The sequence below is a fragment of the Dendrobium catenatum genome, unplaced genomic scaffold (assembly GCF_001605985.2).
Source record: "Dendrobium catenatum unplaced genomic scaffold, ASM160598v2 original_scaffold_280350, whole genome shotgun sequence".
Taxonomy (NCBI): Eukaryota; Viridiplantae; Streptophyta; class Magnoliopsida; order Asparagales; family Orchidaceae; genus Dendrobium; species Dendrobium catenatum.
In genome coordinates this window covers 197,444-224,839 of record NW_021598742.1, presented here as the reverse complement: position 1 = coordinate 224,839, position 27,396 = coordinate 197,444, and the positions used below count along the sequence as shown (strand labels likewise).

At 36.6% G+C, this 27,396-nt stretch overlaps 2 protein-coding genes across 2 annotated transcripts; one reads left to right on the top strand and one right to left on the bottom strand.

The window, feature by feature from the left end:
* The first annotated feature begins 7,246 nt into the window (after positions 1-7,246).
* On the top strand, positions 7,247-16,020 carry LOC110093698 (serine/threonine-protein kinase Nek2). The gene is made up of 15 exons (XM_020818673.2): positions 7,247-7,535; positions 8,126-8,264; positions 8,366-8,432; positions 8,812-8,877; positions 9,448-9,494; positions 9,585-9,630; positions 9,735-9,815; positions 9,892-9,934; positions 10,008-10,057; positions 10,150-10,231; positions 10,312-10,361; positions 13,852-13,925; positions 14,021-14,072; positions 14,193-14,654; positions 15,149-16,020. Exons 2-15 carry the CDS (start codon positions 8,179-8,181, stop codon positions 15,728-15,730), a joined length of 1,788 nt encoding a protein of 595 aa, XP_020674332.1. The 5' UTR covers positions 7,247-7,535; positions 8,126-8,178; the 3' UTR covers positions 15,731-16,020.
* Positions 16,021-17,541: 1,521 nt separating this feature from the next.
* On the bottom strand, positions 17,542-22,744 carry LOC110093699 (probable ribose-5-phosphate isomerase 3, chloroplastic). Its single transcript, XM_020818674.2, has 2 exons — positions 22,255-22,744; positions 17,542-18,152 (listed from the first exon to the last, which is right to left on the bottom strand). The coding sequence occupies exons 1-2, from the start codon at positions 22,636-22,638 to the stop codon at positions 17,715-17,717; spliced, it is 822 nt and encodes a 273-aa protein (XP_020674333.2). The 5' UTR covers positions 22,639-22,744; the 3' UTR covers positions 17,542-17,714.
* Between the last annotated feature and the right edge of the window lie 4,652 nt (positions 22,745-27,396).

Here is a 27,396-nt window from a genome sequence, read left to right as displayed (position 1 = left end):
TATTTGCCGCGATGCATAATATGTAATAGCTTAAGCGGTCATCTCCCAACCGAAAACTTCATTTTATTCACTGCCCCAATAGTATATTGCAAAGACTTCAAAATGCGCAGGTGATGCTCCAAACACTCGAACGTCATTTTAGTGTTTTTGAGAAGGATAATGACTCGCTCTCTCCTTGGTGCCGCAGCGCTCCTTTTGCCCGGATGAGTCAGCAAAACAAGAGATGGCGTGAGGAACAGTGCGAGCAATTATTATGTCTAGTCGCACATCATTCATCCTGCGAGCGATTATAAATGGCTAGGATAAAATCATAGAGTTTCGGTAGGTGTACTAGCGACGGGACACGGACATCTTACACTCGTTTAGCGTTTCGGTGCGCGTAGATGCTCCCTACGGCTTGCCATTACTCATTAAGAGCGTGGAGCTCTATAATTCCCAGTGCTGAATACGACTTCCCCCCTTATGATTCATGTTTACTACAAGTTGTTACCCCACTTGCATCACTCCCTACGATATGCTCATGGTCTGCCCAAAGCGCGACTCGCGAGAAACCTTACTGTTGAGCTTTTTCGTCTTATACCAGTAAATATCATTGATTAGTTGCAGCGTAACCGTAACGATCTTCAGACAAAGTTCCTCCGCGTACATCAACCATGCGGTTCTCCCGCTCCCAACTCACAGTCGATGGTAGGATTAATATATATAACCGGACCAGAAACACACCCACCGTCCACCTGGGTCTACTTGAGTGGGACCCATTTTTAGGACGCTAGTGGGCAGGGGGGCACCGCAGGCGGCTCGTGCTCGATGCTTGGCGCCACTCGTATTCGCGGGATTTCTTACATACTTCATAAATAGCTGACCATTGTTTCGCGATTCATGTATCGAGAGCATTTAAATATAGGGAAAGAGAGCATTGGAACTGTACTGACTCAATTGTTGAGAGTCAAAGAAAAAGCTGATCTATAAAAGGCTCAAATAAAGTGCCATTTAATATAAGTGAATAGTTGCATAGTATATGGTCCATATATTATGGTCAAGGAATAAATTCCACTAAGAGTATAATATTTCCTATAGTGAAAACTAATAACATCTTCTTTTTTTTTCTATTGTTTATTAATATATTAAAGTATTCCAATTTTGGAAAACATCCTTTCTATACAAAGGATAAGTAAGAGATTAATAATTTTCTACATATTTATATGGAGTGCCATTATATTGATATGCCTAAATATTGTGTCAAAAATTAGGCTCGATGAATTTAATTTGGAGAAGTCACATTGATGGGGTGTCCTAAGTGGTTAGCTTTATTATTATCTTTCTTAAAGTGTTACATTCAGGTGGGTTTTAAGTAAAGACCATCGATTAAGTTGTAATCGAGTTAGCCGGCTTAAGTATTTGATGCTTCTATGGTAAGTTTAAGTGTTATGTTGTATGTTATTGGTTCATGATGCTGATTCTTATAAGGTCATTCTTTGTCAATTTTCCGTTTGAGCCCATCTACTAGAATATAGCATAAGGGATGTATATGAGTTGCCGAAAAAAAAAAAAAACGCAGTGCAAAAGGATTGGCAATATAAAAAGAATTACATTGTATTTGAAATATTTGGAAGTTGTGAATGAGTGGTAAAATAAATCCATTGTCTTTTGTTTTTTTTTCTTTTTACTTGTTGAAGTAAAACAGTGGAATGCAACGATAACAGTTGAAGGTGTGCACTGGCGCGGCGATAAGGTGGCAGTGGCTGGATGACAATGTCGAGAGTTTCCACTTGGTTTTTCAAAATCGCCCAAATCAGGTAGTAATTAAATACACATTGATTTACCTATAGGGTGAATTTTTTTGACTCAGTAATATTTTACTCATCTCATTGTCCGTTCGCTCTAAACAAAATACAAATATTTCTAAAGCCCTGACATTTGGACATTACAACCCTAATATAGGGCAACCAAAGATCCCTAGCATCACCATATGAATGGTCCTCATCTAAGCACAAAATAATGATCACACAGATAAGTGTGTTGTAATTAACATTATAATATATATTTATAAACATTATGAAATTAAATATATTTTGCGGAAAAATACTAATCTTTGTTATAAAGCTTCAATAAACAAACTAAAAATTACAAGAAAATATTAGATGATATACTCTAAATGATTGTTAAAATTTTTAAAAAAATTATTCTAAAATAAGCACATTATATGAATTTAATTCGTATTTTTATATTTTAGCCATTTTTTTTTTTTTTTTTATTTTAAAAATATTTCAAAATTTTTAAAAGTTAATCAGATTAAAATTAAGGCAGTGCATCTTGACCATTCTTTCAATTTTTTTAGGAATGCCTATTTTTAATTAATTCAATTTTTTATATGAATTTTTTTAAACAAATTTTATAATTTCGGATGAAAACAAAAATTAGCGAGGACTGACCCCTCTGGCTTTCTCTCACTACTAGTTCTCACTTGCTCTCTTGCTTCTTTAGCCCTCTATTTTCCTCTTTCGCAGGGCGATTCGAACTTCGAATCTCCAATCAACTCCTTTGTGAGAGAGCCTGATTGCCGCCTCGAGTATTGCGGCGCTGAGGTCTCGCTTACTTCTTTCTACCGTTCTTGCTCCATGTCGGCAGATGCATTGTGAGTGAGGAACTGACGAGTTCTCACTGCTCCGCTTATTAGTACGGGCGGAAAGGTAACTCCATTGATCCAGTAGAAATCGCGGAGATCTACTGTCTCAAGGCCGGCAGTGGGTTTAGATCCTGGTGAGGCTTCCTGCGGCTCCCGCTGAAGTGCTTATCCTTGAAGTAATGCTGCCTGGTTTCGGATTTGCTATGAAAGCTAGTTGTCGTGCTGGCATTTTCGAGTTCCGGAGCACGATTCGAAACGCGTTGTATCAAGAAACACTGCGTTTCGTGCTTTTCTGTGCTAGTTTATGATTTTATCGAGAAGTATACGAATTTAGATGGTTATGTGTGCTTATATTTTTCTTCGTTCAAGCGCTGCTTAAGTGCTCTGTGTGGTGTGTTTATTTGAATAATATAATTGGTTTACTGTTTTCGCTGACTGACGATTGAATTAGATTGTATTGTTCACTTGAGAGTTTCTTGAATGATCCTTTGTTTCATTGGCTTGAAGTAGGAGCCGACTAAACCCTACGTTTTTAAATTTGTTTTTCTGCTTGTTGTTTTACGCGGCGTGGAGTCGACGCTTTTGTTTGGGCAGGTTTTTCATTGAAGAATATTGGTGTAATTTGGAAACTAGTTTGGTTATGATGAACACGAAATGCATCAACCCAAGTGACACTGTTAGATGATGTAATGCTACCTGTAAACACATTTAGAGAACTTTCCATTTCTCTGACGTGTAAAGTCTGAGAGTGTGTATCCTGTTGTTGGTGAGGGCAGAGCTTCATTAAGTTATGAAAAGAGTTGGAGCTAGATTGAGTTATTTTAAGGGGTATGAGCAATATGAGGTTATTGGAGCAGAGATTTGGGCAAAAGGAAGCATTTGGCTCAATGCTCTTCTGTACGTGAAGCACACAGGTGGAAAAGAAAAAAGTAAGTAGAGAGGAGGCTCACGTTGTATTTGTCTTTCGCTGATCCATGGCATTGCGTTTAGCTTTGGTGGATTTTTATGTATTTCATCTTGATTTTCTTAGGTATGTCCTGAGAAAATCAGGCTTGCTCGGCAGACAGATAGGTGCCGCAGGTCTGCACACCTGGAGTAAAATCTTTGCTGTTGTGCCACAGTTGTTTATTTGGCGAATTCGTTTGTAGCCAGTGGCTTACACTTAGCATGAGTAATTCCAGATGCATCTACAGTTGGTCAATTTGGTTGTAATGATAAATGGACAAATTTCTATGCTTATGTTAATGAGAACAATGCTCTTTAGACCCATTGCTTATAGATGTTATTTTTCTAGAATCATTACATCGAAAATAATTTAAAATATTATTTTTCCTTTATTTTAATGCTTTTTTTCTTGCTATCTAACATAGCCGTTCTTTTAGCATGATTTAGTATCGTTCCATTCTATAAAGATAACATCGGTACACCTTAAGTGCCGACCTTTTCCAGTGCTGCAGGTTTCCTCTATATATTTGATTTTAGTTATCAGAATTTCATTGTTTCTGCAGAGTGAGACATATCTAAAGTGCGGAATCCATTCATTGTGAGGAATACAAGATTCTGGGTTGAAAAAGGTCTTAGTGAGCACACCTTTGTGATCATTAAAAGTCACCATATATGGGTGTTTATTGTTCGAGGATTCATTCTAATGTTATTGACCTAATTAGATTTCAAGCATGATTGGTAGTATTTACTATATAATAAATTTAAGAAGTCCAATTTTTTCTTGGACTTTCAGAATTCTTTTTTTATCGTGGTGGCCATTGTTAGCATTTTTAATCACTTTTGTTTTCGCATAATTAATTTTTATTTCTCATATCAAACATGGATGTTGGATGGCAATACTTATGTTTCACGTACGTGACAATTGCTCCAAGATTGCTATAACCTTTTCATCGAGTTTTTCTGAACTAGGTTTGACAAACGTTATTTTTGCTGCACTAAACTTTTGGGTAATCAGATTCCAGAGCCCGCCCAAAAAATCTAATATCTGAATTTAAACCACTCATATCGCGCCTATTTCCCACGTCCCTTGATCGGTTATCTAGCCAACTTAAATTCTTAACTACGGAAAACATTTCTAGGACCTAGTCAATGGATTATTTGGTTGATCTTCGACCTCATTAAAAATCAATACTCACTCATTGATTTTAGTAATTGAATGTTATCTGCATCTTCATGGCGATTGTGGATGAAATGAAATAGTAATTTGTGGGAGCATGTATTCAAATAGCAGGGCGTATGTTTGTATTATTCATAGTGGTATTGTAGAGCAGGTGGCCGACATGTAAGTCTCTATGTCCCTACATGCGTTCGACTAAACCAAAGACTAATCTGTAGCCTAAGTGTTCTGCAAAACCTGGGCAATGCGGTCATCTTTGAATCCGTCTTGTTCTGGACAGAGGCTGAAGTTATAAAAAAAGGCGATGGACACCTTTTTTCACTGAAGATGGTCATTTTATTTTGAAAACAAACTAAAAATACTTTCCCTTTCCCAGAACCTGAAAACCACGCAGAAAATAAGGATGAGCAAACACAGCTCAGCAAGACATCACTCACCAATCTAAATCATCAGAAATTCACATCAGAAAATAGCCGTACGGAAATCATAGAACAGATACTTGATCAACAGAAATCAAACAACTGATACAGAAAACTGAAGTCATGTCGAATCGGAGTTCAGAACAGATATCATAAAGCTTACAAGTCACAGAGCAGACATAATCGTACGGAATAACCAGAATCGTACAGAAATCAGATAAAATCACATTCATATCAGATAATTCTAATTAGATAACTCATAAAAGAGATAAGATAAGTCACAGCATAGATTATCAGATATTAAACATCAGATTTCAGATAACATATAACATATCAGATTTCAGATTCCCAGACCCTTACAGAATCTCTACGGATTCTGGCCCCTTATGCCTCCCTTCCCTGACACTTACAGAATCTCGACGGATTCTGACCCCTTATGTCTCCCTTTGTGCTTATAGCACCAGAACAGAACAAATATTCAAAATTCCGGAACAGAATTTATTTTCAGATTTCAGAGCTCATATCAGATTTCCCTGACACTTACAGAATCTCAAAAGATCCTGGCCCCTTATAACTCCCTTCTGATAATATACAAACACTTCAATTCATTCAATATATCAATTCAGAAAAATCAGAATTCGTACGAAAAATCAGCAGTATAACGGCAGTATACGGAATTTACACAAAATTCACAGATTCAGAAATTTATCAAATTATCACAGAATATCCATAACAACATTATAAGATTTTTACTGTACTGAAGTAACATTTTTCAACATCCTGATAACTTGCAATTCAATTAAAACACCGTAGAATTCAAAATATCCGGTAAAAATCTTCCATAAAATATCCAAAACGTTCATAATTATCATCTCAAAAACATATCAAAAGTTACGCCATAAAACCTTTGTCAGAAGAAAATAATACCAGAAATTCGCTAACGGAAACAAAATCCGGAACATAAAAGTCTTCAAAATTATCGTTTCTGAAAATTGAGAAAGGCGGAATGTGCCTTACCTCGAGTCGATCAACTTTCCCAACTACGGCGACGGATGAAAACGAGTCGAAGTCGCTCAAAAATCCATTTTTCTTCCTCTTTCCACGGTTTTCTCTCTTGGACTTTCTCTCTCTTCAAAAAACGACACCATTCAGATATTTATTAAGCAGGATCGTCCCGGACGATGTCCCGATTCGTCCCGGGACGATCTTCTCTGGACTCAAATCGTCCAGACGAATTTAATTCCAATTTATTTCGTCCATGGACGAAACTCTCGGGTTCAGTTCGTGCCGACGGTTCGTCCCGACCCTTCCAGGTTCGTACAGACGAAAATGAAAGATTATTCACAATTTTCTTCAGTTCGTCCGGGACTAACATCACTAAAAAAAATAGCTTTTGAGGGGTTTTACAGGTAGTTGGTGGTGACAATGTCGATGAGTTTCCATTGTTTTTCAAAATCGCCCAAATCAGAGTAATTCAAAATACACTTGATTTGAACTATAGGGTGAATTTTTTTACTTCAAAATTTTACTCTCCATTCCTTTGGCTTTAACAAAATACAAATATTTCTAAAGCCCTGCATTTGGACATTACAACCCTAATATAGGCAACCAAAGATCCCCTTAGCATCACCATATGAATGGTCCTCATCTAATGCACAAAATAATGATCACACAATATAAGGGTGTTTGTATTAACATTATAATATATTATTTATTAACATTATAAATTTAAATATATTTTGGGAAAATACTAATCTTTTATAAAGCTTCAATAAACAACTAAACAAATTACAAGAAAATATTTAGATGAATATACTCTAAATGATTTTAAAATTTTAAAAAATTATTCTAAAATAGGCACATTATATGAATTAATTGATTTTTATAATTTGCATTTAAAATATATTCAAAATTTTTAAAAGTAATCAGGATTAAAATTAAGGCAGTGCATCTTGACCAATCTTTCATATTTTTAGAATTTGCCCTATTTTTAATTAATTCAATTTTTATATGATTTTTTTTTTTAACAAATTTATAATTCGGATGAAACAAAAATTAGCGAGACTGACCCCTCTGGCTTTCTCTCACTACATAGTTCTCACTTGCTCTCTTGCTTCTTTAGCCCTCTTTTTCCTCTTTCGCAGGCATTCGAACTTCGAATCTACCAATCAACTCCTTTTGAGGAGCCTGTTGCCGCCTCGAGTTGCGGCGCTGGTCTCGCTTCTTCTTCTCCTTCTTGCTCCCATGTCGGAGAGCATGTGAGTGAGGAACTGCGAGTTCTCACTGCTCCGCTTCTTTTAGTCGGCGAGGTCTCCATGATCCAGTAGAATCGGAGATCTCTGTTCGGCCGGCAGTGGGTTTAGATCCGGTGAGGCTTCTGCGGCTCGCTGAGTGCTTATTTGAAGTAATGTGCCTGGGTTTCGGTTTGCTATGAAAGCAGTTTCGGCTTGCATTTCGAGTTCGGAGCACGATTCGAAACGCGTGTGTATCAGAAACTGCGTTTCGTGTCTTTTTCTGTTGCTAGTTTATGATTTATCGAGAGTTACGAATTTAGATGGTTATTGTGCTTATTTTTCTTCGTTGCAGCGCTGCTTAAGTGCTTGTGTGGTTGTGTTTATTTGAATAGTATATTGGTTTCTGTTTTCGCTGACTGACGATTGAATTGATTATTTGTTATTGGGTTTTCTTGAGATCCTTTGTTTTCATTGGCTTGAAGTAGGAGCCGACTTAACCTGCGTTTTTTTAAATTTGTTTTTCTGCTTGTTGTTTTACGCGTCGTGGATCGGACCTTTTTGGGCAGTTTTTTCATTGAAGAAATTGGTGGTAATTTGGAACTAGTTTTTTATGATGAACACGAATGCATTCAACAAGTGACATGTAGATGATGTAACTGCGACCTTAACACATTTAAGCTTTCCGTTCTCTGAGTGTAAGTTTGGGGTGTGTATCCTGTTGTAGGTGAGGGAGAGCTACATAAGTTTGAAAGAGTTGGAGCTAATTGTTATTTTAAGATGGAGCAATATGAGGTTTTGGAGCAGATTGGCAAAGGAGCATTTGGCTCTGCTCTTCTCGTGAAGCACAAGGTGGAAAAGAAAAAGTAAGTAGAGAGGAGGCTCACTTGTATTTGTCTTGCGCTGTATCCATGGCATTGCTTTAGCTTTGGTGGGATTTTTATGTATTTCTTCTTGATTTTCTTAGGTATGTCCTGAAGAAAATCAGGCTTGCTCGGCAGACAGATAGGTGCCGCAGGTCTGCACACCTGGAGGTAAAATCTTTGCTGTTGTGCACAGTTGTTTATTTGGGATTGTTTGTAGCCAGTGGCTTACACTAGAATGAGTTAATCCCATGCACTCTACGTTGGTCAATTTGGTTGATAAATGGACAAATTTCTATGCTTTGTAATGAGAACAATGCTCTTAGAACCATTGCTTATAGATGTTATTTTTCTGAATTCATTACATGAAAATATATTTAAATTATTATTTTTCCTTTATTTTAATGCATTTGGTTTTTTTTTGCTTCTGACATTAGCCGTTCTTTTAGATGATTTAGTTTCCTTTTAGATAACTGGTAACCTTTGCCGACCTTTAGGTGCTGCATTTTATATATTGATTTTAGTTATTAGAATTTCATTGTTTCTGCAGATGGAGCTTATTTCTAAAGTGCGGAATCCATTCATTGTGGAATACAAGGATTCTTGGGTTGAAAAGGTCTGTGAGCACACCTTTGTTATCATAAAAGTCACCGTATTGGGTGTTTATTGTGAGGATTCATTCTTAATGTTATTGACCTATTAGATTTCAAGCATGATTGTTTTTTTTTTTACTTTCATTAATCTTTTTTAATGTGGTGGCCATTTTTAGCATTTTTTTTCATTTTGTTGTCCTAATTATTTTTATTTCTCATACCAACATGTTGTTGATGGCAATACTTATGTTTCCTGTACTTGTGATCATTGCTCCAAGATTGCTATAACCTTCATCGAGTTTTTCTTGACTAGTTTGATAAAGTTCTTTTGCTGTACTAAACTTTGGTTAATCAAGATTCCAGAGCCGCTAAATCTAATATCTGAAGTTTAAACAACTCATATGCCTTCCCTCGTCCCTTTATCGTTTATCTATCAATTTAATTCCGCAATACATTTTAGGACCTAGTCAATGGATTTTTTGATCTTCTGACCTCATTAAAATCAATACTCACTTCATGATTTAGTAAATTGAATTTATTCTGCATCTTCATGGCATTTATGATGAAAGTAATTTGTGGATTGTTTCATGCAGGGCTGTTATGTTTGTATTATCATAGGGTATTGTGAGGGTGGCGACATGTAAGTCTCTATGTGCCCTACATGCGTTCGACTAAAACTGAATCTTTATCAGTGTTCTGAAGCTGTCAATCTTTAATCTTGTTTTGGCAGGGCTGAAGTTATAAAAAAGGCGAATGGACACCTTTTCACTGAAGAGGTCATTTTATTTGAAAACAAAACTAAAATTACTCTTAAAAATTGCTTACTATTATTTTCAGAATGTTTTTGTTCTCTTAGCATTCATTTATATCATGTCTGCAGAAGCTTTGCAAGTGGCTTGTGCAGTTACTTATGGCTCTTGATTACTTGCATGTGAACCATATTCTTCACCGTGATGTCAAGGTGGGTAATCATAAATAGAACACTAATTGGATGTACCATGCACAAAATTCATGCTAATGATTTGTAATTGATCCAGTGTTCTAATATTTTCCTAGCAAAAGATCAGAGCCTTCGACTGGGTAAGATGCTAAATTCAAGCTAATTACTGAAATTGCTAAATAACTTACAAGTACTAAGTTACGCTACTTGCAGGTGACTTTGGCCTTGCAAAAATGTTAAGTTCGGATGATCTTGCATCATCTGTGAGCACTGTCCTGAAATTGTCATTCTAATTCCTTTTCACTTTTTTTTTTCTAAATTGCATCCTGCTGTCCTGGGTTTATTGATTTTTCAGGTTGTTGGAACTCCCAGCTATATGTGCCCAGAGCTTCTAGCAGATGTACCTTATGGTTCCAAGTCTGATATATGGTCTTTAGGTAATCTTTGTGAACTGTGCCAGACTTCATTGAAATATTGCGAGTGCTTAATTTTTATATTTCATTTTATATTTCTCCAGGATGTTGCATATATGAAATGACTGCTCTGAAGCCTGCTTTCAAAGCTTTTGTAAGTTGGAATATCTCATATAACTTTTTCACGAAGTAGTAGAATTTATTCTTAACTATAGATCTCTTGCATGCTCATCAATGTAGAGTATGCTGCATATAGTGAATGTTATATCAAATTATTTGTGGGAGTGTTTTTTTTTTAGATATAATTGTTGCGGAGTGTGAACCAAAAGTGGATAAAAAATTAGGCCTGGTATATCAGTTATCAAACCCATTTTTTTAACCCCAAAAAAAAAGCTATGGGTGAAGGAAACAATTAATAATTCTTCACTAATATGTTTTTCATCTATCCTATTTGTGACCACAATACTTTCATGTATCTTAACAAATCTCTAAGAGTTATGAATATTGACTATCACTAAAAAAAAATGCTTTTTAGCATTGTCAACTATTACATTGCCAATTCAACTATATGGAGCCGTCGTGAGAATCATCCATTTTAACCTTGGTGAAACATGTTGGAAACTCTCCATGACCCATGAAATCCACAAACTGCATGAAACGCGTGATCTTCATTGACTCATACTTTCAGATGCTTATTTTTAGGGTAGAACCCAGTTTTTTTTCTTGAAAGTACTTACCAAGAACATGTATGATGATCATGCCAAGTAATAGCTTATCAAGCGCCACAAAGAATGCCAAGTTTTATGTTTGTAAAACGTAGCCTACATGACCTGGAAAGAAGAGGATTTGATCAATTATAGGTAAAGCTACATAGTTGTACAAGTAAAAGAACACATGAAAATGTTCTTAAAATCATGTCAACATAATCTTATGAAAAAAAGAGAAACCCCAAATCTCTTTATCCAAATACAAGGGTGAATAACATAAAGAGAGATGATAAATACAAAAGATTTAAAAAATCCGAATAATCTCAGCATGAATGTTACTTAAACAGTAGCATTATGCATGTCTATGAAGCCATAACATTATTTCCTACACCACTATACCTGCGTCACAAGATTTTCTACAGTCATAAGTCATAACAAATGAATCACATCTAATTATTTCTTCTTTATTTTTTCCCTTCAAATTTCTCTCTCTCACTCTATTTTCTAAGTACAAAAGAATCAAAATAGTCTCTTGACTTTATATGAAAGATCAAAATGGTCCCCAACTATTTTAAAGCATCATTTTGGTCCCTCAACTCTTTAAAGAGGAACCAAAATAGTCTTAATATAGGACTATTTTGATTTCTTTTAAAGACTTGAGGGATCAAAATGACCCTTTGATATAGTTAGAGACCATTTTGATCCTTTATAAAAAATCAAGGGATCATTTTGGTACTTTTCCCATTTTCTAAAGTACTTTTGGATGAATGTTTTTAAAATGGATGTATTTAAAAGATATAGAATAATTGGAATGCATGTATTTTAGAAATGCAACAGTTATTTGATTGAATACAAATCAAATATATTGAAATATTTTTTTGTATTTATTATCATGCATTTCAAAAGCATTGAAATTTGGCGGACGATGATGGGCTTTGTTAATGACTTGCGGGTGATGGGTGACAGTAAAGGTGTTGTTAGCGTGGGTGGCGTCGGAGGCCATTGACTAGAAATGTAATGTCATAGGCTGTGTTTTCCTTGTTTTTGGAACTCACCCAATTTTGGCTAATTTTGAATTCTTTGAAAACAAATATTATGGCGGATTCCTTAATCCAAAATCCTTCATGCACATGTTTTGTATTTGGTTTACTTTAAACCAAAAAAAAAACCTCATACAATTCTTTTACTTTATACTAATAATAGCAACGCCTAATAAAATCCCTACCACAAGAATTTCCTATTTTCCACTTCTCTTTCAGTTACATGGCTCAATTTATCATCTTGGAATGGAATATTGTGATTGTGGCTCCGTTAATATGGTTACTATTTAAAGGTACTAAGGAGATGAATTTAAATCTAAATCAGGTTCAAAATTTTGTTTTCAAGTTGATGCAAAATAATTGAAGTTGTAACAAAATTTAAAATCTAGTTTTATTTAAAACCTGAAGATTAATTTATATTTATGTTAAAGTCATATATTTTTATGTTTATCTTGAAAAAAAATATTTACTTTAGTCCTAAAACCAATATTTCTCTGAACTTACCTTACAAATATTTTTTGCGTCTAATTTCTCGACAATGGCACATAGCTTGAAATGATTACTGTATTTCAGCAATGGTAAGCCAAAGTTTTGGGCACCTCGAAATATTTGCTAGGATTTTATTATAAAAAAATATGTTTGTGTTTCTCAATAAATTAATTATGGAAAAAAAATTTCCCTGCATCAAGATTACATTAATGTGATCATACTGAAGAAAAGCTGAGGATTTTCTCTTAGATGTCTTAAGAGTTGCTTTACATGGGAAAAATATTTTTGAAATATCATTAATTTGCTAGAATTATGTTAGGAAGCACTTCTAGAAATACAAGAATACCTTGGGTTGAAATTGAATTTCAGCAAAGCCCAAAACAGTAAACAAGAAGAACTATGTGGAAGAACACAAGAGAACCTTTTTAATTGATGATAGATGAAAAGAAAACAAACAAATACAATGGATCTTCAATTGGGGAGGAAGATCCGTCTCTCTCAAACCCTAGCTACCCACTAGAGTCCCTTTCTACCTTTAGAAAAACTAAATTTAGCCAAACATAGCCTAACTTAACCCTAGGTTTAACAAAACTACTTAAATCATACAATATCTAGCAAAATAACCAAAACAACCCTCCAATTGAATTTCCCTCCTAAACCGTCCCCTCCTCTCTCTTCATTAAGCTGTGGGCCCCACCCCAAGGGTGAACGGCTGGCTACTAGGCAGAGCAGGCTTCTGCTTGGAGTAAACAAGGGTTGATCTCTTCTGAATCGGTCTCTCTTAGACCAGTCAAACAAGTTACTCTTCTGAATGCTATTCTACATTCAAACAATGCTAGTAAATTCGTGTGTTATACCCAACTCATCTTGATCTGTTGGTTGAGAGTTTAGGCTACCAACTAAGATGTCTTGGGTTAAAGTCTTGTGTATGAGATGTGTGTGTGAGTCTGCCTTAATTGGTCTAAATGTCCTAAAAAAAAAATTCGCGTGTTATACTTGTATAATACACATACGTAGGAATTATTTTTAAATATTTTTGTTTTCCTTCATTTTCAAATATATAGAAAAATTACTCATTTAAACGTAAAAACAATTAGTTCACATATAGTTCTCCTATATTTATGATAAATTCTTTTTTATATACCTTATTTTGGCATTCCAAAAATAATTTATAGGTGAAGTTTTTTTTTTTTAATGAAATACTTTGCATTTTTCACTCAGAATGCTTGAACAAAATCTGTATGATACATGTACGCATAGACGCTCTTTTACACTGTTTTACTAGTTAATGGATCACATTTGCTAAAGGCATACTCAAACTGAAAAAAAAAAAAACCCTCATTGAGCTTTCTTTCTTGCATTCTTACTATACGTCAAAAATCTCATTTGCCATTTTGCTAAAATGCAGGATATGCAAGGCCTGATAAACAAAATAAACAAGTCAATTATAGCTCCTCTCCCGAGTACATATTCCGGCCCATTGTAAGAGTTTCTCTTGTATTCATTTTTCATATTTGCAAACTAGGAGGCTTTTTGGAGGCGTTTTCTGTCTAATATTTTCTTATTCATTTGTTCAGTAGAGGACTTATTAAAAGCATGCTTAGGAAAAGCCCAGAACATAGGCCAAGTGTGAGTGTTCATGTTGTGCTTTTAGCCTTTTACTCCGCTACTACTTTAGTGGTACCATGCTTATAACTAGAAGAAAATGCAAAGTACGATTATTTTCTTGTTTGAAATACAATTTTTCAGGCTGCAGAACTGCTCAAGCACCCACACCTTCAGCCCTATGTACTCCAAGTACATTTGAAAACCAGCCCAAATCGCAACTCTCTTCCCATCCAACATCTCACAAGCAATCTTGTAAAGAAAATTAGATTTTCTGATGATGAAGATGATTTTGTCTGCAACAAAAATGACAAAATACAATCCTATGCCAATGAAAGGATTGTGAAGCCGAACCGAACCACAGCCGAGCGGGATTCCATTAGCTCCACAAAAAGCATTAAAGATCATCCTGAATATTTGAAACAAAAGATCAAGGACTTGTCAGTTGGCAGCAGTCATATAGGCCAGCCACGCCGTGGAAAAATGAACATTGATAAGCCAAGTCTTTCTAAGACACCTAAATATACTCCAGGCAAAGCTTTTGTTACTCCAAGAAAGCAAGAGGAACCTGCAAAAACTATATATAGTGTATCAAACCGTGAAATGGTATTCCTCTTGCCCTTCAAGCAAAATTTAGAGCAAAGTAATTTATTTTTCTTCGTGTACAATGCTTTAGTGGAAGATAAGATTAGAGAGTCTCCTTAGATGGTTTGGTCACATAAAATGATAGCCTTCCGATGACCTGGTTAGGAAAGTAGAGGTATTAGATTTGACTTTTGTTAAAAAAGGTAGAGGTATACCTAAAAAAGAGTTGGTTAGAAAATATTATAAATGATCTTTCTTTATTAGATTTAAATGAGAATTTGATTTTTAATGGGACAATGGAGAAAAAGGATTCATGTAGAAGACCCCACATTGTGGGACAAAGGCTTGATGTTGTTGTTGTGTACAATGCTAACATGGACTCATAGGTAGCAGTAAAAAAAATGAGATCTAGCTGCTCTAATAATTTTAATTCTGGAAATGTAGTGGAGATTTTTATGTTTTTGTTCCATTCATCTTCATCGTCGCACTAAATTATCCATTGCCCTAATTCACAGGCTTACATAAGGACACCAGCGGATCGTACTAGTAGATTCAGTAGGAGGGCGTCTCTGCCACTGCCTTCATTTGAAACACCTCACAGACGCAATGCTACTAGCATGCTTCAAAGGATGCAATCTCCAGAGGTTTCAGTCAATGCCCCTCGGATAGACAGGATTGCCGAATTCCCACTAGCTTCATCTGAAGATCCTCTGTTCTCTCTCCATAAGATCTCATCAGTTCATGGCTCCTCTTCCACCCCTCACTATGGAGATCGCTCAATCACCAAGGATAAATGCACCGTTCAAATATTTCGAACCGACGGAGATCTTGGGAGCGACTCTTCTGAAAGAAATCCTGCTGCTGTGGATGCATCAAGCCGGGGATCGTCGGAGTCCCGTCAACGGCGGTTCGACACATCATCATATCAGCAAAGGGCAGAGGCTTTAGAAGGTTTGTTGGAGTTCAGTGCGCAGCTGCTACAGCAGGAGAGGATTGAAGAACTGGGCATACTCTTGAAGCCTTTTGGCCCTGGAAAGGCTTCGCCGAGGGAGACAGCTATATGGTTGACAAAGAGCTTCAAAGAGACGGCACCGTGAAACTGTCTTAGGATTCTCAGGAACTTTTTCCCCTCAGTTTTTTTGTGTGAGGCTAATGAATAGGGTTAGTAGTTGCTAGTTTAGCATATTGTAGTCATGCTGTGATGTTCTTCATTTACTGTACAAAGGTGTTTCTCCATTTTAGATCGATTAGGTGTAGTTCACAGCTTGTAAACTACTCTTAATGAACCTGCATCGTCTTGTTTGGACTTAACTGGAAGAACTGGAACTGGACTTGGTTATTCTGGAAAGAAGCTATTTAATTTTAAGTATTCTTTACATTGCAGGTAGCCTCTGTAATTCTGGGGATTGAAATGATACTGATAACTTTAATGGTTCCTGTGATAAGAGCAACTCTGCTGTAAATGTTTTATTCATCCTTTATAGTGTACTAACAGTATTAGAATGTTTGTTTCGTGATCATTGAAAGTCAGATCAGGAAGACTGAATAATTGGCTTCAGGGAAAAACTGGAGCACAAACAGCTTTCTGTATGATCCTTCAAGCGACATGGATATTGGTGACAACTTAAAGGTGAGTTTGGATTGCTTTGCTCTATAAATTACTGTTATATTTTTGTTTGATTATGATTTTGATTTATTTTTGTTTTTTTTTTAGAATTTTGTGACGTGTTGAAAGTTTAGAAATTCCATCAAAATTTTAAAATTTCTCAGAATGAATTTTATAGGGAACTGCAGCAGGGATGATTTTATTTTCAACACTTACCGGTCTCAAGCACTAGGCAGCTTTTGCTTGGTCCCTCCCTCCTTCATTTGTGACCATCTCTGCACATCTCTCAAAACCCCTCTAACTCTTGTAAAAGTTCTCTTTTAATAGTTAAGCTTTTCCCATTTACTTTCTCTCTAGTATTCTTTAATGTCTAGCTAAGCATTGTAAGAAGTTGATGCTGACTTAGCAGAAGGAAGGGGTTTTAAAGCCGCATGGATGACTTAAAAACTAAAAAAACATCTCTCTATGTGACACAAAGCTCTCAACCAATAAATCAAAGTGGACTGTATATCTTGTATGCTCATCTCTCTTTTATTTCTTCTTCTCTCTCTCCTCTTTCGCAAAGATTGTGCACACACAAGTCACCAGAGTCCACTATCAAGTGCAAATATTGAGTCCATTTTCTATGGACTCTTGCACTGAGATGAGAAATGAAAGCTCTTCCTTTTCATCTCTCTTTCCCCAGCCTTCGATATTGCCTCCTCTAACCACCGTTGCGACATCATTTCTGTTTGCAACCATTTTCCACACAAACTGAAACTACATGATAAAGAAGAGGCTGGCAAATCTGATACATCTAAAATCTAGGGAAAGGAAAAAAAAAAACTTAGATGTTAAAATTCACGCCCTAAAATAAGGTGAACTCGAACAAATTTGTTTAATTCATTTACCAAATGAACATGAACAGGAACATATTGCTTATGTTTGGCTTGACAAAATCTAAAAAATATATATAAATGTATGCACAAAGGTCTTTGTTAGTGTTTGGCACATGTTGAACTCCTAATAAATGAAAAAAACACCAATAAGATTTGTTAGCCCGTGTTAAATTCGACAGTTTATAAGCCAGCAGAACCAAGCACCAGTAAGATCACAATAAGATAACTAAGATTTCATTTGGGACAACTTTCTTATTGCTTCTTAAAGCAGCTTTTTAGTACAAAAAATTTCATTTTTTATCCAAACAAAGCCTAAATAAAGACAAAAAAAACGGAAATCTGAGCATAGTGATAAAAACTTCAACATGAAACATAAAACCTACTAAAAATATCAAATAGCATTTGAAAAACAGCTTTTACCCTTAAAAAAATCCCAGGAAAAGGAATTCACCCCTCATTATCAGGAAACATGTATCTCATCTATAAAGCCAAATAAGTCACAAATACCACAATGAATTACATATTTAGAGAATAATCACAAGGAAATTGAAGCTCAATTTGGGATTTTTCACTCTCATATTAGTAGTAACAGAGTGCTCATTTGGTTTTGATGTTAATCCCTTCTTTTCCAGCAATAATAACTGCAGCAGCCATATCTAAAAACAACCCATGTTCAACTACTCCTTCCAATGCTGAGATCTCCTTTCCTGCAGCATTTGCATCCACAATTGGAGTTTTGAAGTACAAATCGACGATATAGTTTGAGTTGTCTGTAACATAAGGTTTTCCATCTGGATCCAATCTGAGCTTTGCCTCACATCCTTCTTTCTTGAACAATTCCTGCAACCTGGTTAGATTATATTGCCAGCAGAACTGCACCACCTCCACCGGCATCGCCAACCCGCTGCCGCCCAAGCCAGTCACGAGTTTTGTCTCATCGACGACGACAATAAATTTGTCAGAAGCAGCTTCAACCATCTTCTCACGAAGGAGAGCTCCGCCTCGTCCCTTCACAAGATTAAGATCTGGATCCACCTGTCCTAGTTTTAAATATCAAAAATGAAACTTAATTATAATAACACAAGAAAATAAATAAATTTATGAGATTTATAACAATAATAGTAAACTACCGGACCCTCATTCCCTAGAAAAATTATTAGGCGCAACATCTGGACACGTCCGGAGGTCAATCAGGATGCGCCACATCACCTAATGCACAATGCAATTGATGACGTGGCACCAATCCGCTTCGGACACGTTCGGATGCCGTACAGAATAATGTCTCCATTCCCTAATACTAAAACATAAAAATGAAAAATTTTCTTCTGATTAATATCCCAACATGCCGATCATGCACAAGATCATTTGGCTTTAAAGCTAGCATAGAAGAATGAACTTTAGTATAGACCCAACAGGCTAAGGTAATATAGCAATCAATATAAGAAGAAAAATGGGCGTTTAGGTTGTGGCCCGAGGATTTATTCAAATTCCTTCTAATGGTCAATTGCAATCTAACATTATAATAAGACATAAGATGTCTAGTATCCTGATGAACACCCTTTACTTTTCAACAGTGGCAAAGAGTGGTGCGCACCACCCTTAAATTTGAAGTGAATTTCTTAATATTATATATTACTGAAAATTTTGTGACCCCAAACTTAAATACATAATTGTAATTTCATAACAATCATATTTTAAAACTAATTATCATCATATATATTTTTCTTAATATTAATATGTTTATCATATTTTAATTATATATTGAGATGAATATTGCGATTAGTTTTGAGGTAGAATCAAAGGATTAATTATTTTGATGCAAAAAAAAAGTGATTGACAATATTTAAGATACTTGATCATGACACTTAGATAAGAAAATTTATTTTTTTTTAAGGTTTTTCTTATTTATAAACTTTTTTATTTAATCCCTTTTGGGATATTTATACTACAACAACAACATAAATCCTTTATCCCACTACGTGGGGTTAGCTACATGAATCATTTTTTTCCATTATATCCTGTTAAGAGTCAAATTCTCATTTAAATAGAATAAAGAAATGTCATTTCTAATATTTTCTAACCAAGTCTTTTTAGGTCTACATCTACATTTCTTAATATAGGTCAAATCTAATACATCAACTATCCTAAAAGGGTCATTGGAAGGCCGACCAAACCATCTAAGGTGACTCTCTCTAATCTTATCTATCACTGAAACTACTCCAACCTCTTCCTGGATATGCTCGTTTCGTATCCTCTCTCTAAGAGTAAGTCCACTCATCCACCTGAGCATCCTCATCTCAACAACACTTAATATTATGCTTCTCTTTTAATGGCTGACATTTTGCACCATAAAACATCGCAGGTCTCACCACCATCTTATAAAATGTTCCCTTAAGATTTAGTGGTAATTTTCTCTTTTGAAGTTCAACTTCTAATTCTGATTTATTTTAGGTAATTTTTTTATTTCAACATCCCTCTCTTTATATCCTGATTTTGCCACTACTTTTCACAATAGGACATTATAAATGGCTTTCGATGTGTTTGCACTAGAATTAAAATTTGTAGTTTAAGGGTTCGTTTGGGATGCCTACACCTATCCATTAAAGTTACCATATAATTATCATTGAGAAGTACTTTTTTTAAAAGTTATTGTGGATTTTATAATTTGTTTCCCTTTTGAAAAAGTTAGACAACATATAAGAGAGTAGATGTATTAGATTTAACCTGTGTTAAGAAATGACATTATTTTTTAGATGTATTAGATGTATTAGAGGTAGACCTAAAAAGAATTGGTTATAAAATATTAGAAATGACCTATGATGCACCAACACGGACACGACGACACGGACACGGGACACGACAATTTTTAAAAATATAGGACACGGGTGCAACGTGGACATGGCATAATAATTTTTTAATATAATATATAATAATTTTTAAAAATATAGGACACGAACACGACGTGGACAGATGGCTCTTTTGAACCTTCACCTAATCCACCCCCGACAGCAGCAGAGCTCATTTTGCTAACAAACCAATCATGCATATGAATACATCAAATTAAATTGATATGAAGTGAAATCAAAATATCCCAATAATAAGACAACATGAATACAACAATATACCGGTTTGTCGAGGGTCCAAGGGAGCGTTGCCCCCTGGCGGGGTTCGACCTGCCCGGTCAGGTTGCTGGGTCAAGGTTCCGGGGGCAGTGCCCCCGAAACAAAATTTTATTGTAAGAGTAATTTTGAAGCTCTGCTTGTTTTTAAAATTCGTAAGTTATTTGTATAGGAAGATACCGAGTGGTACCGAGCATGTACCTAGCAGTACCAAGCATGTACCTAGTGGTACTGAGCGGTACCGGGCATGTACCTAGCAGTACCGAGCATGTACCAAGCTGTACCGAGCATATATTGAGCAGTACCAAGCATGTACTGAGCGGTACCGAGCATGTACTGAGCAGTACCGAGCATATATTGAGAAGTACCGAGCATGTATTGAGCGCTACCGAGCATGTACCTAGCGATACCGGCATGGACACGTGTTTGACACGCATGTCCGATTTTAATTTTAATTTTTTAAATTGCGACACTCCAATGCTGTGTCGGACACGTGTCCATGTTGTGTCTGACGTGTGTCCGTGTCCTACACGTGTCCGACACTGCATACCCTCTGATGCTTTATTTTCTTGTTTGTTTTATTATGTTTTTGTTCCCAAGATTGTCCATTATAATAAGTCAAATATACATTTAGGACATTAAATCTTAGCATGTGTGTGATAAGTAATATATGTGCAGATAGTTACATCCCAGAGTATAATCACATGATATATGCACATAAGTCTATCAGACAACTTTAGTCTACAAAAGCATCATAACACCCTCAAATTATTTTTTAGTCTTTGCTGGATATTGTTCGCATGAGCTCTACTATGTGTTTGTCTAGTGAATTAATTAATTGGAATACATTAGTTTAAATTACAAAAAAGTTAAAAATTCATAAAATCACTTTATGGGAAAATACCTAAACTACCATTTTAAAAAACTCTCAGCTATTTTCTAAACATCTTAGATTTCTAAAACCATTTTGGTTGCTCAAGAAAGCAGAAGGCAACAGAAAACTATGCTAAAAAGAATAGTCACCCTATAATTTGGAATTTGGTTTCACATTTGTTAGAATAATGGTAACCTAACTATGATTCAACAAAAGTTATCCTAGATATAAAGGGATAGAAGAGTGAACCTTCTGCTTTGGAAAACTAAGCCATTAAGTACCTTCACGATATAAGTGAAGCAATGAATGCTGCTTTTCCTAACTACTAAGCTTCTTCATCTTTCATTTTTTTGCTAAATGCTGCATATCTACTTAACAAAACTTTTTAAAAGTAACTTCAATGTTTCTATAGTGCAAAACTTAAAGTATGAAGAATCAATAGAAAGTTTATTGATGATCAAGGTCAGACTGGTGGAACATAATAATGTACTATTTCTCTTTTCAGCCATATTTAATTCATCATAGTTCTTTAACTACTTGGGTGAAGATTATAATTAAACAATGAATTTCTATCTGCTAAGCATAAATTTAGTTGTTTAAAGAATTCCCGCTGATAGAGTGAGCAACCTTAATCAAACTGTGGATTGGTGAGATAAAACTTTTACAATCCAAATGATAGTCGAACTTCTTATAAAACTGCTCCCTTAGTGCAATTAGATACTCTCAGAGCCAGATCTTCAACAATCATCAACTTCCAAACCAAATAATTGTAATACTGAACCATTTATCTGTAAAAGAGCTTAGCCATAAGGTATTCTATATCCAAGACAATGTCAGCATGAGCTGCTTTCAAAAAAGAAGGGGGCTTTACATGCATACCACACAAATTTTATGTATTTCAATATCTAACACCTAAATTTTGATATTTAGTTACATAAACCCAAATCTTTAAATCAAATAAAAAATACCATTAATATTAACTTTTCAAAGTGAAATACACTTCTTTATGAAAAAAGAACATTGATAACCTAACATACGATTCTTTTGATCCCTTGTGTATAAAGTGTTCTTAATCAACCAAGATGAAAAGGTTGAAACCAATTGGCCTATAAAGAGATCAATGACCTAGATACCGAAAACTGACCTCATCCGCTCCATCTATGGCGAGATCCAACCGTGGGTGCTCAGCAAGGGTTGACAACGGTATGCCCAACGACTTGGCCTGCTCAAATGTGCGCTTCGACGTTGGAACGCCGATGATGTCGCTGAGTTTCCCAGAGGATAAAAGGTCACTGATCTCGGAAACGACGAAGGCCGCAGTGGATCCCGTGCCGAGGCCTAGCACCATACCGCTCTTAACGTATTCAACGGCCTTCACGGCTGAAAGTTTCTTGAGGTCATCTTGCGATAGTACGGTCGCCGGCGGGGTCGGAGCAGGGGACGAGAGGCAGCGGATGGAGCGGCGACGGAGAGTGAGGCGAGATGTGGTGGGCGATGGTATAATGGAGAATGTCGTCGCCGTCGCCATGGTTTGAGCAAGAGAGGACCAGGGGTAGCTGAAGAGTGAGGTATTGGTTAGGAATGAGGGAGAGAAGATTAGGAAAGCCGCGCGAGGGGTAAGAGTTTGTTTGCGGTTCGGCTTTTTTAATAAATGAACAAATGAAATGAGTGGACTTTTGTACCCCCAATTGAGTGCTGGGAGTTTTTTTCTACATTTATAAGATTAAAGTTATTATTTTGAATATTAGTGGTATTTATGTTGGATAAATTTTATTTTATATGCTCAATCATATTCAAATTTTAAGAAATATAATTATTTATTTATTCTTGAGAAATATATTTAAAAGTTCATTTTAAATCAAATTTTATATTTTTAAATTTTAACTGCATATTGAAGGTGTTTGAAAAAATAAATGATTTTAATTAGTTTCAAATTAAATACTAAATTGAACATTAATTTGAATGTGATTCAAATGCGTTAAAAAAAATTGAACCTAAGTCAATAAAGCTCGTTGAAGTAGGAATCATGGTCGTGATGTAGGATTTCGTGATGAGAGTTAGATGGGGTTCACGTACAAGATCATTAAAGCTAGGGGATTGCGGGAAATTATTTCGTGATGGGAAGGCACCTTGATGGGGCCTACGACGTGTGAGTGAAGATATTTCACAATGGGAGCTTGTTGGGTAAGGCAAAAATGGGACGATTTGTCTGGAGAGGTTCGTTATGGACTATAATTTGGGTTACTTAAAGTTTGAATTTTGTTCAAATCAGGTTCAAATAAGAGTTGATCAAATCAATATCGAATCTAATTTAAATCAGTACAAATCGCATATGAATAAAATTTGCATTTGAACTATTAGAGCCAAATTTAGCTAGTGACAGACTTTAATAAACAGTTTGTGCATAAATAAGAGGGCTAATTTGGTCAAAAAATAACTTTGATACATCATCAAATAATTATCTTGATCATGCGTGAATCTTGAAGCAAAATCAAGTTGGAAGCTTCAAGAATTAAAATTGAAACCATTCGAACTTTGATTTCTGCAAACTTATAGTCGAACTGATTGTCTCAGAAACACGAATCAATGACACCAAAATCAACTCAATCTTAGCCCAAATAAGTCCAAATCAAAGACTCGAATAACTTTTCGAAGGATCAAACGACAATTTGGGTTACCAAACGATCTTCAATCGTTACATGCTTATAGTCAAATCGAGCGGCTCAACGAGACAAATACAACAAACCCCTCATCAAATTATTATATCATTAAGATTGTCAAAGTTTCATTGAATGGTGCATGATCGTATGAATCAAGATCGGCCGTCCATCTGAATCACTCTCAATTTACCCTTGATCTTTCACTTATTTACAATCCATGCCACTCAAGAATTCTATAAATAGAATCTCATTTACTCTTGAAAGGGGGGGAGAGAAAGAGAGAGAGAGAGAGAGAGAGAGAGAGAGAGAGAGAGAGCTAAGAGAGAAGAAGGAAGAGAAGAAAGAACGCTCCACCTGCCTAGCTCCTCCTCGACACCACTAGAGTTTTGCTGCACCATCGTCGAAGTTCTATCGCACGCACCATCGCCAGGTTATATTATGTTGAACCCCCGCCAAATCTTCCAAAAACTTCGAAGTGCCACCTGAAGCCGGAGTGCCCCCTGACACTGAAGTGGCACTACCGGACCACCGCCTGACACTGAAGTGCTGCCGGACCAACACCTGAGGCATGGACTTCTGCTGGACAATCACCTGAAGTCCCGAGTTCTGCCGGAGAACCGCCCTACTACTATAGCCTTTCTGACCTCGGTCTCCTACCAACCACGGTCCTTCAAACCCCAGTCTCCTGCAGATTATGATCCTTCTTACCTCCATCACCTACTATGATCCTTCTGACCTCCCTCGCAAAACAATGGTCTTTCTAACCCTAGTCTCCTGCATACTACGATCCTTCTATCCTCTGTCGCCTACTATTATCTTTCCGACCTCCCTCGCCAGACAACAGTCTTTTTGAGCCTAGTCTCCTTCTGACCTCCCTCGCCAAACAATGGTCTTTCTGACCCTAATCTCCTGTTGACTACGGTCCTTCCGACCTCCGTCGCCTACTACAGTGACCTCCCTCGCTAATCATGGTGTTTCTGACCCCGATCTTCTGCCGATTATGGTCCTTCTAACTTCCCTCGTCAGACAACAATCTTTTTTACCCATATCTCCTGCTGACTACGATCCTTCCAACTTTTTCCGCCTACTACGATATTTTTGACCTCTATCCTATCGACTATGGTCATGCCAACCAAATAAATGTGTCTATGTTGATTATTGTTACTCCCACCATGTAATGCGCTCTATATGATGTACATTTGTGACATCAAGCCAAGACCTTCTCTCAAGGAATGACCTAATTTGTAATCAACTGCAAATAGTAGTGGATTCTTTCAAATTGGGCCATGCCCCATGATTTTCCCCCTTTTTCATGGGTTTCCACGTAAAAACTCTTGTGTCTCTTATAAATGCTGCAGCCCCTCTCTTCCATCTGCTTGTGTGATGGATCTTCATACAACACTAAGACGTTAAACTATATACTTCTCTATCACCGCGAATATTTCAGGACGCAACAAACTTTAAAGCATATTTTTCTAAAAAATGAAGAAGTATACATATTTATCTAATTAAAACATATCAATTCAAATTTCCCTTTTACTTTGACTTTAAATAAAATAAAATCATGAGTCAGATATATTACATTTATTTAAATAAATGGTTGCAATAAATTCGAAATATAAGTAGATAATTTCCTGATAATATTAACCATATTGAATGATTTTTGTGGTAAAATACAATGGTAATATGATATAACTTGCTTTATTGACAATCCAATCTTTATAAGAATTGATTAAATTTGATCAACAAGTAACATTTATGTCATATATCAAAGCCTTCTAAACATGAATTGGAAAAGGCTTTGGAACTCTCCTCGTTCCTTTTTTATTTCTAACAAGCACAATTTGCTTCTCATCCAAACCAAATTTGTTTAGGATCTTCCTTCTTCTATTGACCCCATCGTCTCCATCAACACAAATAACTCTTTTATCATCACTCACAATCATCTATTATCCTTCACCAAGTTGAACCCTTCTTCTCACAATCATCTAGTTTCTTCACGTTAAGAATTTAATCTGATCATACAACCTTAACCTTATGTGTATTATTGAAACCAAATCCCATAATAACTTCCTCAACGACCCTTAGTTTTTAACTCCCACATCCTCTTTGCAAATGAAAATAGTTGCCATAATTTTTTACACAAACTCCTCTAACAGGATCCGGTTTAAAAGGAACTCTCCCAACATTTTTTTATAATATTTTACATTATCCATTTTTGTCATTTAAGATTAATATTGTTGGTCCAGGAGTATTCACAGTGGTAGAGAAATATAAAATTAACGTCTTAGCATTGTACGAAAATCCGGCACGCAATCAGATAAGAGAGAGTGTGTAGCATTCACATGGGACACCAATATATTTACGTGGAAAGGCCCTAAAAAGGAGAAAAAACCACGGGGCTTAGCCCAATTTGAATGAATCCACTATTATTTGCAGACGATTACAAATGAGACCCTTCCGTGGGGGAAGGCCTTAGCTTGATGTACATCTTATAGAGTATATTAAACGGTGAGAATACAAAGAATCACTATTGACGTGTTCGTTTGGTCAGAAGAACCATAGTTTTGTGACGGAGGTTAAAAGAACTGTAGTCGACGAGCAACTAAGGTCATAAAGACCGTTGTCTGGCGACGGAGGTCGGAAAGACTATAGTAAGCGAGGGACGTAAGTCAGGGTGATCATAGTCGGCTGCCGACGGAGGTTGGAAGGATTGTAGTCGGTGGGTGACGAAGGTCAGAAAGACTGTAGTCGGCGGGTGACATAAGTCAGGAGGACCGTAGTCGACGGACGAAGGAGGTCGGAAAGACTGTAGTCGGTGAACGACGTAAGTCAGAAGGACCGTAGTCGGCGGGCGACATAGGTCGGAAAGACTACAGTCGGCGGGCGAAAAAGTCAGGAGGACCGTAGTCGGTTGGCGACGGAGGTCGGAAGAATTGTAGTCGGTGGGCGTTGTAAGTTAGGAGGACCGTAGTCAGCTGGCGACGGAGGTCGGAAGGTCCAGCGCCGGGTAGAAGTCCGACGTCTGTCGGTGGCAGAGGAGAACTCTGACATCACTTGGGCAGAGTTTTGGCGTCAGGAGGGAACTTTGTCGTTAATTGGGAAGAATTTCAACATCCCGTTGAAGTTAGGCAGAATTCTGGCGTCCCATGGAAGTCGGGCAGAATTCCGGCGTCATTTGGAGTTCGGGCGAAACTCCGGCGGTGGTCGAGGAGGAGTCTCTTCCCTCCTATTCTTCTCTTCTTCTCCTCCTCTTCCTTGCTTCCCCCATCTCAAGAGAAATGATGGGTCTATTTATAGATTTTCTGGAGTGGCATGGCCCATAAATAGTTGAGAGATCAGGGGCAAATGTGGAGTTGTTCGATGGACAGCCGATATTGAATCCCTTGATCATGGACCATTCGTCATACATTTGAAGGTCTTAGTGGTGTCGGAATTCAGCAATCTTGGGCTCGTTAGATTTGTCTCGTCGAGCCGTTTGATTCGACCATAAGCTGGTCAAGTTCGGAGACCGTTTGGTAACTCAAATTGTGGTTCAAACCTTCCAATAGAGCTTCGGGTCCTTGATTTGGACTCATTTGGGCTCGGATTGAGTCGAATTTGATGTCTTTGGGTTCGTATTTCTG